Here is a 14537-nt window from a genome sequence, read left to right as displayed (position 1 = left end):
TGCCAAACCATTGGCCTGAGTTCAACGTCTCCATCTGTCTGCACTCCACAAAGACACAGCGCTGCTGAGGCGCGCTCTCCCCCCCCCCCCTCGCCCCCTCTCTCTGTTTTTCTTCTGTCTCCCTTCTTTCCTTCCTTCCTCCCCTTCCTCCTTTCCTCTGCCTCCCTCCCTCCCTCTCTCTTTCTACCCTCCCTCATTTCTTCCTCTCTCCCTCTGACTCTCTCTCCCTCCCTCTCTCTCACTGTCTGTCTATCTCTGTTTGTCTGTCTCTCTCTTGCCAGTTCGGGGGCTTGAACTCAGGGCCTGAGCACTGTCCCTGAGCTTTTATATTCAAGGCTAGCACTCTACCAAGCTATACCTCTATTTTCTGCTTTTTACTGGTTCATTGGAGATCACAGCCTCATGGATTTTCCTGCCCAGGCTGGCTTTGAACCACGATCCTCAGATCTCAGCCTCCTGAGTAGCTGGGATTCCAGGTGTGAACCACCAGTGCCTTAACTGATTTTCTCAGTTAATGACAGATGAGGGTCCCACAGTCATGTAGAAAAATCCACGGGAGACTCACCATGATTTCAGGCCTTTTCCCCCAAATTTGTCAGATCACTATTTATTTATGTATTTATTTTTTCCAGTCCTGGGCTTGAGCTCAGGGCCTGAGCACTGTCCTTGGACTTTCTCAAGGCTAGAGCTCTACCACTTGAGCCTCAGCACCACTTCTGGCTTTTTCTATGTATGTGGTACCGAGGAATTGAACCCGGGTCTTCATGCATGCTAGGCAAGCACTCTACCACTAGGCCACACTCCAGCCCCTTTATGATTTATGTAGTTATTTTGTTGATTTTGTCCATCCTGGGACTTGAACTCAGGGTCTGAGCACTGTCCTTGAGCAGTTATATTCAAAGCTGGGTGCTCTACCCCTTGAACCACAGCTCCACTTCTGCCTGGCAAAAAAAAAAAAAAAGGAAGGAAAGGAGAAAAGAAGGAAGAAAAGACAGAAATGCCAAGGAATGTGTTCCAGGGGACCACGTGACTATTTGAATATTCATCTTTGACTATTTCCAAGCCCCAGGAAAAATTAAAAAATACACAAAAAATATAGAAATATTTGGGAAAAGAACTGGGGCCCAGTGTGGGAAAAAATGATGGCTAGAGAAAAGGCAGAGGGGCTCTGGGGCCAGCCCCTCCTGAAGGCAGCAGGCTGGCTCGCTCGCTCTCTTCCCCTCTCTCTCTGTCTCTCTCTCTGTGATTATAAGCTTTGGAATGAGGGTGTGAGTGTCTCTTAATTTTTTTTTTCTATCTCCATTTCCATCCAGCCTTGTTCTGAGCCTCTAGCCTAGCATCCCCCCCCCAGTCCCTCCCTTATGTCATTGTTCCATTGGAGGCCAAATCTCCAGGCCTTGCTGGGTGCGGCTCAGTCTTCTCCTGCTGCAGCCCAGAAGCCCACGAGAGCAGCGCAGGCCACGGCAAGGACACACGCGCCGGTCCACGGTGAGTGGTTTGCTGATGGCCCTGCACAATCACATGTGAGCGTGCGTGTGTGTGTGTGTGTGTGTGTGTGTGTGTGTGTGTGTGTGCAGATGTGCTAGAGGGGTGGGGAGGGGTGACAGGCGATGTCACTAAACTTCAGAGTTTACCTGTGATCAGAAATGTAATAGACACGGGAGGAGGAGGAGGAGGAGGAAGAAGGGGAGGAGGAGGAGGAGGGGGAGGAAGAGGAAGAAGGGGAGGAGGAGGAGGAGGAGGAGGAAGAAGGGGAGGAGGAGGAGGGGGAGGAAGAGGAAGAAGGGGAGGAGAGGAGGGGGAGGAAGAGGAAGAAGGGGAGGAGGAGGAGGAGGAGGAGGAGGAGGAAGAAGGGGAGGAGGAGGAGGAGGAGGAAGAAGGGGAGGAGGAGGAGGGGGAGGAGGAAGAAGGGGAGGAGGAGGAGGAGGAGGAAGAAGGGGAGGAGGAGGAGGGGGAGGAAGAGGAAGAAGGGGAGGAGGAGGAGGAGGAGGAGGAAGAAGGGGAGGAGGAGGGGGAGGAAGAGGAAGAAGGGGAGGAGGAGGAGGAGGAGGAGGAAGAAGGGGAGGAGGAGGAGGAGGAGGAGGAAGAAGGGGAGGAGGAGGAGGGGGAGGAAGAGGAAGAAGGGGAGGAGGAGGAGGGGGAGGAAGAGGAAGAAGGGGAGGAGGGGGAGGAGGAAGAAGAAGGGGAGGAGGAGGAGGGGGAGGAAGAAGAAAAGAGGAAAAGAAGGGGGAGGAGGAAAAGGAGGAAGAGGAAGAGGAGGAGGGGGAGGAGGAAGAGGAGGAGGAGGAAGAGAAGAGGAAAAGGAGGGGGAGGAAGAAGGGAAGAGGAGGGAGAAAGAGGAGGAAGAGGAGGAGGAGGGAAAGGAGGAAGAAGAGGAGGAGGAAGAAGAAGAAAGAGGAGGAGGAGGAGGAGGAGGAGGAGATATTAGGGGAAAGAGGCCACAGGGAAGGGTCGTGTCTGCCCTAGTCAGAATTCACAGCCTGCTCCTACCTCAGGCTCTGTGTCACACGTCTGTAGTCCCAGCTCTACAGGAAGCCAAGGCAGGAGAATCCTCTTGGCTCCAGGAGGTGAGGTCAAGGATTAGCCTAAGACGACGGGCTCAAAAACCAACGACAAGACAGAATTCCTCTTGCCAGGGGCTGCAGCTCACGGCTGCCACCTCCTACTCAGGAGGCTGAGACCGGAGGCTCGAGGTTCGAGGCCAGCCAGGGCAGGAAAGTCCGTGAGACTCTCTACTCTCGAAACTAACACTCGGTCACTGTTCCCCGTTAGAGATGCTGCCCCTGGCACGGAAGGCGACGCTCTGTCTCGCTGTCTTGCTCTTCTCCTCGGGTGAGTCCTTTTTCTCTCCTGTGTAATTCTTCCACCCCTGGTTATGTCGGGCATTCGATCATGGGAGGTTGAGCGAATTAAGGGACAATGTGTTAATATTGGGACCTGGGATGGAAAGGAGGACAAGCCCGGTGGCTGGAGGCTCACGTCTGTTACCGTAGCCACTGGGGAGGTTGCAGGCCTGGAGGATCCAGGTTCGAGGCCAGCCTCAAGCCAAAAGTCCATGAGACTTTTCAACTCTCAAAAAGAAAGCGGGAAGTAGGCCGGGAGTTTGGCCTAGTGGTTAAAGTGCTTGCCTAGCATGCACGAAGACCCAGGTTCGATTCCTCGGTACCACATACATAGAAAAAAGCCAGAAGTGGTGCTCAGGCTCAAGTGGTAGAGCTCTAGCCTTGAGAAAGTCCAAGGACAGTGCTCAAGCCCTGAGTTCGAGTCCAGGACTGGCCTTCAACCTTGAAGCTCCTGGAGCTTCTCTCTCTCTCCCTCTCTCTCTCCCTCTTCCCCCCCATCTTCCACATACAGAGAAAACTCACTCTGCCATGTCTCCCCGCCACCATGGGTCGCCCCCATTCCCAGTGGGGGATGAGAACAAGCTCATCCGGCCATGGAGCCAGAGTTTTTTCTGGGGGGGGAGGGCGCGTGAGTCCTGAGTGATTTTGCTCCCGTGGGCTGTTCGTGGGTTGATGTTGCAGTCTGTGGGAATCAACCCAACCCCATGCCAGTCTATCCACCATGTTCTGGGTGGTCTCAGAGAGTCCCAGGCCTCATGGCTGGTGCTTTACCATTTGAACCACAGCCCCACTTCCGGCCTTTTGCTGGTTCTTTGGAGGTAAGAGTCTTACGGACTTTCCTATCCGGGCTGGCCTCGAACCACGATCCTCAGGTCTCAGATGACAAGGCTGACCCACCAGTGCCTGGCTGTCGTCACTCACATTCTTTGTAATTCTGGTTTTGTTTTTTACAGACTGGATCCCTCTAGGAGGAGTAAGTGGGCAGCGTGGAGGTGAGTGGAAATCTAGATCTTTCTTACTGGAGCTTGGACAGGAGAGGACTATGAGAGAGAAGAAACACCACACACACACACACACACACACACACACACACTGTTCAAGAATCTCTTCTAATCAGGTACCAGGGATTCCCGCCTGGCATCCCATGAGATCTGAGGATCCCAGTTCAAAGCCAGCCCGGAGAAGGAAAGTCTCGGAGACTCTCATCTCCCGTGAATCAACATAAAACCGAACTGGTGCTGTGGCTCAAATGGTAGAGCGCCAGCCTTGAGCAAAAAAGAAGCTCAGGGACGGTGCCCAGGCCCTGAGTTCAAACCCCACAATCCATAAAATTAAGACTTAAAAAAAGGGAAATCCTTTCTTAACCCCTGACTATGGAAAGCTGGCTGAGATTCGACAGAGCTACACATGTGAATTCCTCTTGCTGGGCAAGTTAAGGAGGGGCCATATATATATATATATATATATTTTTTTTTTTTTCAGCAGAAGCCAATATTCAGGTTTTTTCAACACCCTCAAAACCCGTTCCACGCCACTCGAGGCGGGCTGGGGGCCGCGTGGACAGGGATGGGGCTGTGGCAAAGCTGTCGGCATGAAGATACAGATTCCCCCCCCCAAAAAAAAGTGGAATAAAGAATGAAAATAAAGCAGCAAGGCCCTAAATTCCCTGGAAGGCCCCTAGCCTCCGCCCGGGTGACATCAGCCTTCCTCCATGCCTGGCCGCCCTGGAATTGCCTCTGGGTCTCAGGAGGAAGGGAAGCAAGCTGGGCGGGCCTGGGTCCAGTCATGTTTGATTTCTCAAACATCCTGAGGGTCTGGAATGGTTGAGCGGGGAGCAGAGGCTCCAGCTTGCCTCTCTCCCCTTGTGGGAGGCAGAGATTGGAGGATCGAGGTTAGAGGCCAACCCGGATAAAAAGAAGGCCCAGGAACCCTCACCTGGTGAGGAACATGGTTCAAAGCCAGCCTTTGCAGGAAAGTCCATGAGAATCTTCATAGCCCATGACCAAGCCAAACAGGAGCATGGCCTAATGGCAGAGTGTTCGCCTGGCATGCATGAAGCCCTGAGTTCAATTCCTCAGTGCCACATGCACAGAAAAAAAGCCAGAAGTGGTGCTGTGGGTCAAGAGGGATTACCTTGAGCTAAAGAAGCTCAGAGCCAGGGCTCAGGCCTTGAGTTCAAGACCCAGGACTGGGAGAAAAGAAAAAAGAAATACACTTACTCTCATCAGACTGAAATCTGGGATTTTCAAATCAGGTTTTTTAACCGTAAGGTCAACGCAGACCATGAATTTGCTGACCTCTAGTGGTCAGAGTGGGTCATGGTTATTGATACTGAAGTAATAAACAGCAAACAAAGGAGATTTAACTTTTTTTTTTTTCCCAGTCCTGGGCCTTGAACTCAGGGCCTGAGCACTGTCCTTGGGCTTTCTCAAGGCTAGAGCTCTACCACTTGAGCCTCAGCACCACTTCTGGCTTTTTGGTGGTTCCTTGAGGATAAGAGTTTCCGAAGAAAGCAGGTGCTGGCAGCTCACGTCTGTCACCCCAGCTGCTCAGGATCACAGTTCAAATCCAGCCAGGGCAGGAAAGTCTGGGAGACTCTCATCTCCCACAAACCACTCTGACAGCCCTGAATTCAAGTCTCATGAATGAGAGACAGAGAGGCACAGACAGACAGACAGACACACAGACTCCTGGACTTTCCTGCCCAGGCTGGCCTCCAGCTGTGATCCTCAGATCTCAGCCTCCTGAGTCACTGGGCTGCCAGGCGTAAGCTGCCAGCATCAGATTTAACAACTGAATAAACGTAAGTATTGTAATAAGTGCGTGTGAAAGATGGCGCACGGGCAAGACCCAGGGGTATCACCCGTGGGCCGTGAGGCTGGATGGGCTCATTTTGGGGTTGTCTACTGAACACCATGTTTTTCTAATTCTTGGCAGACGATGTAACTCAAGAGCCGTTCACAGACGACCCAAGTAAGGACCTGTGAGCTTGGTGGTGGTGTTTGTTTACTGGCCATTTAGAGAGGGGGTGTCGGTAAAGATGGGGAGAAGGACGGATGGAAAATCAAGAGCCATGGTTCTATGAGGTTGCTCCTGGGTCTTGAACTCAGGGCCTGGGCGCTGTCCACGAGCTTTTTCACTCAAGACTGGTGTGCTACCACTTGAACCACAGCACCGCTTTGGGCTTTTTTTTTAAATTTTTGGTAGTTCATCAGAGATGAGAGTCTCATTGACTTTCTTGGCCTAGACTGGCTTTGAACTGCGATCCTCAGCTCTCAGCCTCTTGAGTAGCTGGGATAACAGACGTGAGCCACCGGGCCCAGCTTTCCTACCTGTATTTTCATTCCATATTTTATCTCTTTACAGATTTGGTCAATGACCCATATACAGATGAAACTGGTAGGTTTTCCAGAACTTTCAGTGTTTGAGGGGTTTTTTATTTTGGGGTGGTGGTATTCGTGTACTTGTGTGCCAGTACTGGGACCTGAACTCACTCTTACTTGGCTTTTTAGCTCCAGGCTGGAGCTCTACCACTTAAACCAAACCTTTACTTGCAGAAAGTTTTTTTTTTTGCCAGTCCTGGGGCTTGAACTCAGGGCCTGAGCACTGTCCTTGGACTTTCTCAAGGCTAGAGCTCTACCACTTGAGCCTCAGCACCACTTCTGGCTTTTTTCTATGTATGTGGTACCAAGGAATCGAACCTGGGTCTTCATGCATGCTAGGCAAGCACTTTAACCACTAGGCCATACTCCCGGCCCCTGTGAGACTCTTATCTCCAATAAACTACTTAAAAAAAATAGCTGGAAGTGCATCTGGGACTCAAGTGGTAGATAAAACCTGAAATAAAAAGAAGCTGGAGGGGTCGGGAGTTTGGCCTAGTGGTAGAGTGCTTGCCTAGCATGCATGAAGACCCGGGTTCGATTCCTTGATGCCACATACATAGAAAAAAGCCAGAAGCGGTGCTGAGGCTCAAGTGGTAGAGCTCTAGCCTTGAGAAAGTCCAAGGACAGTGCTCAGGCCCTGAGTTCAAGCCCCAGGACTGACACACACACACACACCCTCATGCGTGCCTCTTTGTGCCTTTCAGTTCTGGCAGACATCCATCCTTCCACGGACGACCTGGGTGAGTTCACATCTGGAGTTCAGGGCGGCACGGAGGGCAGGCCAGCTGTTGAAGCATCCCCAATAAACAGGATTGTAAATGACAGGCACATTCTTCCAACAGTTCAACTTAGCACACACATGCATTTGCCTGAGTACTGAAGCTTGAACTCAGGACCTGGGCACTGTTCCTGAGATTTGGGGGTCAAGGCTGGTCTCTCCCACTTGAACAGGTGGCTCACACCTGTCATCCTAGCTACTCAGGAAGCTGAGATCTGAGGATCGAGGTTCAAAGCCAGCCCAGGCAGTAAAGACTGTTAGACTCTTATCTCCAATTAACTACTAGGAAACCGGAAGTGGCACTGTGGCTCAAGGGGTAGGGCGGTAGCCTTGAGCTGAAGAGCTCAGGGACAACACCCAGGCTCTGAGTTCAAGTCCCACAACTGACAAAAAACGAATTATTAATTCAGCCAGAACCAGTAGCTCTCGCCTGTCATCCCAGCTCTCAGAGGCTGAGATCTGAGGATTGCAGTTCGAAATCAGCATGAGTGGAAAAGCCCATGAGATTTATTTTTTGCCAGTCCTGGGTCTTGAACTCAGGGCCTGAGCACTGTCCTTGGGCTTTCTCAAGGCTAGAGCTCTACCACTTGAGCCACAGCTCTACTTCCAGCTTTTACTGTGCATGTGGTACTGAGGAATCGAACCCAGGGCTTCATGCATGCTAGACAAGCACTCTACCACTAGGCCACATCCCCAGCCTTCATAAGACTCATCTCCGAGAAGCTAATCAGGCATCTTTATGACCAAAATGGAGCTTTGGCAAAAGTGATAGAGCACCAGCCTTGAGCAAAAAGAAGCTCAGGGACAGCGCCCAGACCCCGAGTTCAAGCCCCAGGACCCACAAAATATCAACAACAACAACAACAATAATAATTATTATTACAATAAACTTTTCTCTTCCAGCCTCAGCCAATGACCGAAACACCACAGCAGGTATGACTGCTTCCTCTTTGTCTTTTCCTTAAATTCTTTTCCCTTTTTAGTTTTCTTTTCTTTCGTTCTTTCTTTTTTTGTGCCCGACTTGGCATTTGAACTCAGGGCCTGGGCTCTGTCTCTGAGCTTCTTTTGCTCCGAGCTAGCGCTCTACCACTTGAGCCACAGCTTCATTTTTAGCTTTGGGGTGATTAACTGAAGGTCTCACAGACTTTCCTGCCCAGGCTGGCTTTGAACCGTGATCCACAGATCTCAGCTCCCTGAGGAGCTGAGTGAGCCATTGACTAGAAAGAACAGGAATCCATACTAACCCAGACCTCATGGTGAACATAGCTTTTCTAGTTGAGTGCTAAGGTTCAAATCCAGCTCAGGCAGACAAAGATGGGAGAATGTTGTCAACAGCCCCCAAAAGTCAGAGGCAGGAGGTATGGCTCAGGTGGTAGAGTACCAGCAGTGAGCAGGGAAAAAAGCCAAGCAAGAGAATGGAAGGCCCTGAATTCAAGCCCCAGTTGCTGGCAGTTTCCCAGTTAAACTGGCAATTCTGACCTAGAATAGAGTGGGGGAAAAAATATTCAAATCAACACCCACAGAGTCCTAGAAAGATTTGATTTTAGAGTCTCCGAGATGAATCTCTCTGCTTCTGCTTCCAGGTAGGAAATTACCTAAATTTCACCAGAGTCTCTTTCTCTTGGCTGGACATATGGCAAGCAGAAAAGCCATGTCCCGACGTGTAAACAAGCACACAAACCTCTGAAGAGACTGGCCCCTGCATTTTCAAGGGGTTATTTATTTGCGTGTAGGGCTGGTGCTTTACCACTTGAGCCACAATTCCATTTCTGGCCTTTTTGCTGATTAATTGGAGGTTTGTTTTGTTTTTTTTCCACTCCTGAGCTTTGAGCTCAGGGCCTGAGCACTGTCCTTGGGATTTCTCAAGGCTAGAGCTCTACCCCTTGAGCCTCAGCACCACTTCCAGCTTTTTTCTATGTATGAGGCACCAAGGAATCGAACCCGGGTCTTCATGCATGCTAGGCAAGCACTTTAACCACTAGGCCAAACTCCCAGCCCTTTTTAAGTCTCACTTGAGCCAGGCACTATGGCTCATGCCTGCAATCCTAGCTCCTCAGGAGGCTAAGATCTGAGGATCGCAGTTCAAAGCCAGTCTGGGCATTAAAGAACGTGAGACTCTTATCTCCAATTAACCACTGGAAAATCAGAAGTGGCACTGTGGCTCAAGGGGTAGGGCGGTAGCCTTGAGCCAAAGAGCTCAGGAATAGCACCCAGGCCCAGAGTTCAAGCCCCATGACTGACATAAAAAAAAAAAAGAAAAGGCTCATCAGTTTTCCTGGCTTTGAACCTTGGTCCTCAGATCTCAGCTTCCTGACCAGCTGGGATTACAGGCGTGAGCCACAGCACCCGGCGTCTGGATTTTTTTTTTTAAGTTTTATTCTATCCCAGTCCCTGAAATAATCCTGTGTTCATTCATCTGCTTCTCCCCGGCCTCTCTCCTCTCTCTCTTTTGTGTCGGGCTGGTCTAGAGTGCCGAGATGAGAAATTCGCTTGTACGAGACTCTACTCAGTCCACCGCCCAGTCAAGCAGTGTGTCCATCAGGTGTGTTTTACCAGGTAAGAGTGCCGAGACCCCCAGGACCAAGGTAGACGTGTGAGTGTGTGTCTGTGTGTGTCTGTGTGTGTGTGTGTGTACTTGAACTCAGGGCCTGGGCCCTGTCCCTGAGTTTTTGCAATCAAGGCTAGCACTCTACCATTTGAGCCACAATTCTTACTTCTAGGCCTTTTTTTTTTTTTGCCAATCCTGGGACTTGAACTCAGGGCCTGAGCACTGTCCTTGGCCTTTCTCAAGTCTAGAGCTCTACTACTTGAGCCACAGCACCATTCTGGCTTTTCCTATGTATGTGGTACCAGGGAATCGAACCCGGGTCTTCGTGCATGGTAGGCAAGCACTCTACCACTGGGCCACACTCACCCCCCCCCACACACACACTTTTATTTTTATTTTTGCTGGTTCTTTGGAGATAAGAGTCTCACACACTTTCTTGCCCCAGCTCAGAACTGTGATCCTCCTATTTCAGCCTCTCGAGGATCTGGGATGAGAGGCGTGAGCCACCGTGGCTGGCTTCTCTGTGGCATGATTCTGAAGCATGGATTTGCCAGGCTGAGGACAGAAGTCTTGGAAAATGGCCGCCACCAACAATATCGCCAGCCCGGCGTCTTGCCTGTCATCCCAGCTCTTCAGAAGACTAAGATCTGAGGATGGCGGTTCAAAACCAGCCGTGGCAGAAAAGCCTGTAGGACTCTTTGGTCCAATTAACCATGGAAAAAGGTGGAAGTGGAGCTTGGCTCAAGTGGTAGAGCGCCAGCCTTGAGCACAAAGAGCTCAGGGCCAGCGTCCAGGTCCTGAGTTCAAGCCCCAGGACCCACAACAACAACAAACAAGGGTCTTTCTTTTTTGTTGTTTCTTCTCTATCTGTGTCCTTGCTGTGACCTTGGGGCCCTGGCAGTTTGCGGCGTATGTACGTCGTCAACAATGAGATCTGTTCCCGCCTGGTGTGTAAGGAGCACGAAGCCATGAAAGGTGAGTTGGTGTCTGGGGTTCAAGGAGGGATGGAGGGGGTCCCCCCGTCAACAGACCTGTGGCTTCCCTCGGAGCAGGGCTCCCTGCCACGGTACCCCAAACATCTCATGAAATCAGTGATGCCCCGTTAATAAAGGGGTTCACGCACACACAGAGTCATTTGGAGACAGGCGAGTGTAGAGAGGGCTTCTGAGGAATACATAGGCGCCGCGAACCGGCGATCACATCTGTAATCCCAGCTCCTCGGGAGGCTGAGAGTAGAGGATCCAGGCTTGAGGCCCAGGCAGAGGCTCTCCTCTCCCAGGGACCAGCAAAAGTGGAGAATGTGGCTCAAGTGGCAGAGCAACTAACACCCTAAGTTCAAGCCCCAGTGCTGGCACAAAAGCCAGATGGACAGAAAGACAGACAGACTGACTGACTGACCGACAGATGATACACTGATAGAGATGGAGATAGCTAATGACTCAGACAAAACAGAAATATACTAGATCGTCTGGGAGCGTGGCCCAGTGGGAGAGTGCTTACCTATCACGCATGAAGCCCTGGGTTCGATGCCTCAGTATCACATGCACAAAAAAAGCCAAAAGTCGTGCTGTGGCTCAAGCGGTAGAGCACCAGCCTTAAGTAAAAGAAGCTCAGGGACAGTGCCCAGGCCCTGAGTTCAAGCCCCAGGATTGGCAAAAGAAAAAAAAAGAAATCTACTAGATAGATAATATAGATGATAGGTCAAAATAAGATAGATGATAGATTTAGGAATTCATTGATGAGGGGTGATAGATGATAGGTAGATGATTGATTGATTGATAGATGGATGAATACATAGAAAGAAAGACGATGGGTAGACAGACAGATACACAGGCACATAGATAGAGAGATAGAAAGATAGAAGCTGGATGGATACATACATACACAGACGGACAGACAGACAGACAGACCAATGATAGATATGTAGATACATAGACACATGATGGATGGAATGTGAGACAGATTGATGGATGGATACACGGACAGACAGATGGATAAATAGATAGCCAGATGACACATACATGCATGCATACATACATAGAAAGATTGTGGATGGATGAATAGATAGATAGATAGATAGATAGATAGATAGATAGATAGATAGATACATAGATAGATAGATAGATAGATAGATAGATAGATAGATAGATGATAGAGGAGAGATAGATAGATGGATGATGGATGAATGGATGGATGGATTAGATAGATGATAGATGGATAGATCGATGGATGACAGATGGATGGATAGGATAGATAGTTGATAGATGGATGGATGGGTGGATGGATGGAAGGATGGATGGATAAACAAATGGGTAGGTGGATTGATGGATGGATGGGTGGATGGATGGATAGATAGATGGGTGGTGGATGGGTGGATGGATGGATGGATGGATAAATAAATGGGTGGGTGGATTGATGGATGGATGGATGGATGGGTGGATAGATGGATAGATGGGTGGTGGATGGGTGGATGGATGGATGGATGGGTGGATGGATGGATGGATGGATGGGTTGGTGGATGAGTGCATGGATGAGTAGATGGATGGATGGATGGATGGATGGATGGATGGATGGGTGGAGGGGTGGGTGAATGGATGGATGGATGGGTGGATGGGTGGGTGGATGGATGGATGGATGAGTGGATGGATGGATGGCTGGATGGACGGCTGGATGGATGGATTGGTGGGTGGATGGATGGATGGATGAGTGGATGAATGGATGGATGGATGGATGGGTGGATGGGTGGGTGGGTGGATGGATGGATGGATGGATGGATGAGTGGATGAATGGCTGGATGGATGGATGGATGGATGGATGGATGGATGGATGGGTGAGTGGATGGATGAATAGATAGATGGTTGGGTGAATTGATGGATGGATAGATAGATGGGTGGGTAGATGGATGGATGGATGGGTGGGTGGATGAGTGGATGGATGGGTGGATGGATGGATGGATGGATGGATGGATGGATGGATGGATGGATAGATGGATGGGTGGGCAGTTGGGTGGATGGGTGAGTGGATGGATGGGTGGATAGATAGATGGGTGGGTGGATTGATGGATGGATAGCTAGATGGGTGGATGGATGGATGGATGGATGGATGGATGGATGGGTGGATTGATGGATAGATAGATAGATAGATAGATAGATAGATAGATAGATAGATAGATAGATAGATGAGTGGATGGATGGATAGAAAGATAGATAGATAGATAGATAGATAGATAGATAGATAGATAGATAGATAGATAGAAAGTGAGTAGATGGATGGGTGGGTGGATAGCTGGACAGATGGACAGATGGACGAGCAGGACACTGGAAGCCAGGTTCTGGGAACTGGCTGTGCCGTGGGTCGGCCCGGCGCGGGCCGTGGTTGGTAATTCTAGGAACGGTGAGTGGGGTGCGGTGGTGGTGGCAGGTGGGCCCCCCACCCCGTGCCCTTCTGAGTCAGTCTCGGCCTGGCTGCCGCGCTGACTCAGAGCTGAAGTGAACTTCGCAGAAAGCCCTCGGGGCTCGGCAGCACCTGTGCGGGGAAGGCCGGGCACTTTCTAGAATCTTGGGGGATTTCAGCAGCACCCCGAGCTCCTGGCCTGTGATCCGCATGAAGATGCGGCCACAGAGTGACGGGGAAGACAGGGGGGGTGCAGCCAGCAAATGGACACGTTTGCTTTTGGGTGCCAGTCCTGAGACTTGAACCCACGGCCTGGACGCTGTCCCTGGACTCTTCCACTCAAGGCTGGCGCTTTGCCCTTTGAACCACAGTGCCACTGGTGCCTTTTTTTTTTCTTGCTGGCCTCTTGAAGAGTCGCCCAGACTTTTCCTGTCCAGGCTGGCCTCGAATCTCGATCCTCCGCTCTCAGCCTCCCGAGCAGCCAGGATGACAGCCGTGTGAGCCACCCTGGCAAGCGTGGGGAGCCCGCCCCTGTGTACCCTCCTCCCAGGCTCTCTGCTTCTCTCTCTCTTCCAGATGAACTGTGCAGGCAGATGGCTGGCCTGCCACCCAGGCGTCTCCGCCGCTCCAATTATTTCCGCCTGCCTCCCTGTGACAGCGTGGATCTGCGCAGGGCCCACGGCCTGTGACCTGCCACCCCCCGAGGTGGGCCAGGGTGGGGAAAGAGAATTCCTCCTTCCTCAGCCTCCCTCTGCCAGCCCACAGACACCCCAGACCTTCCCAACCCCATCCCAAGAGCAAGGCCCAGCCTCGCTGCGGCTTCTCTTGGTCTCTTAACCTCGTGTATAACCAAGGTATGGAGGTCCCCGGCCTCTCAGACCCAACGCTCTGCCTTCAGACTTCAGGGGGAGGGGGGAGAGGGCAATAAACTCTTATGACCTTTTCATGTGGTCTGGTGTCATTTCCGCAGGGAGAGCCGCCTTCCCCTTAGGTGAAGAATTCTGGAGGTGAGCGCTGATGCTCACGCCTGGAATTCCAGATACTCGGGAAGCTGAGATCTGAGGATCCTGGTTCAAAGCCAGCCCGGGCAGGAAAATCCTTGAGACTCTGATCTTCCCATAAACCACCAGAAAACCAGAATGTGGGGTTGTGACTCAAGTGATTGAGCGCCAGCCTTGAGCTGAAGAGCTCAGGGACAGAGCCCAGGTCCCCCAGAGTTCAAGCCCCAGGAGTGACAAAAATAGAGATGCAGAGAGAATCGTGTGTGTGTGTGTGTGAGTGTGTGTGTGTGTAACTCTGGGTGTGATCTCTGAGCTTTTTGTGTTCCAGGCTAGCTTTCTACTACTTGAGCCACTTGGGGAAAACAATACCAATAATGGCGCCTTACCACTTGAGCCATTCCTCCAGCCCAGCTTTTTGCTTATTGTCATCAGTTTGCAAATGGAGTCTCCAAAGACTTTATCCTTCCAAGGCTGTCTTTGGCCTGCAATCCTCGGGTCTCAGACTCCTGGGTAGCTAGGATAACAGGCGTGAGTCCCCTGTGCCGGGCTCCCTTAGGGTTTTGTTGGTTGTTAACTCAGGAGAAGGACCCC

At 51.1% G+C, this 14537-nt stretch overlaps 1 protein-coding gene across 1 annotated transcript; it reads left to right on the top strand.

Annotated features, from left to right (window-relative positions):
- The first annotated feature begins 2764 nt into the window (after positions 1 to 2764).
- Positions 2765 to 13887, top strand: Mfap5 (microfibril associated protein 5). Its single transcript, XM_090325112.1, has 9 exons — positions 2765 to 2832; positions 3797 to 3835; positions 5781 to 5816; positions 6210 to 6242; positions 6931 to 6966; positions 7908 to 7937; positions 9473 to 9560; positions 10454 to 10527; positions 13522 to 13887. The coding sequence occupies exons 1-9, from the start codon at positions 2775 to 2777 to the stop codon at positions 13632 to 13634; spliced, it is 507 nt and encodes a 168-aa protein (XP_090181238.1). The 5' UTR covers positions 2765 to 2774; the 3' UTR covers positions 13635 to 13887.
- The last annotated feature ends 650 nt before the right edge of the window (positions 13888 to 14537 follow it).

Source organism: Megascapheus bottae, chromosome 37 (genome assembly GCF_031878675.1).
Source record: "Megascapheus bottae isolate mThoBot1 chromosome 37, mThoBot2.hap1, whole genome shotgun sequence".
Lineage (NCBI taxonomy): Eukaryota > Metazoa > Chordata > Mammalia > Rodentia > Geomyidae > Megascapheus > Megascapheus bottae.
Note: the sequence above shows the minus strand (reverse complement) of the source record. Positions and strands in the feature narration are given on the sequence as shown.

Excerpts from the sequence above, each read along its gene's own strand:
- Mfap5 (XM_090325112.1), top strand. The coding sequence starts at position 2,775 with ATGCTGCCCCTGGCACGGAAGGCGACGCTCTGTCTCGCTGTCTTGCTC. Across the intron at positions 5,817-6,209 it reads GCCGTTCACAGACGACCCAA|ATTTGGTCAATGACCCATAT; the intron begins GTAAGGACCTGT and ends ATCTCTTTACAG. Across the intron at positions 6,967-7,907 it reads TCCTTCCACGGACGACCTGG|CCTCAGCCAATGACCGAAAC; the intron begins GTGAGTTCACAT and ends TTTCTCTTCCAG.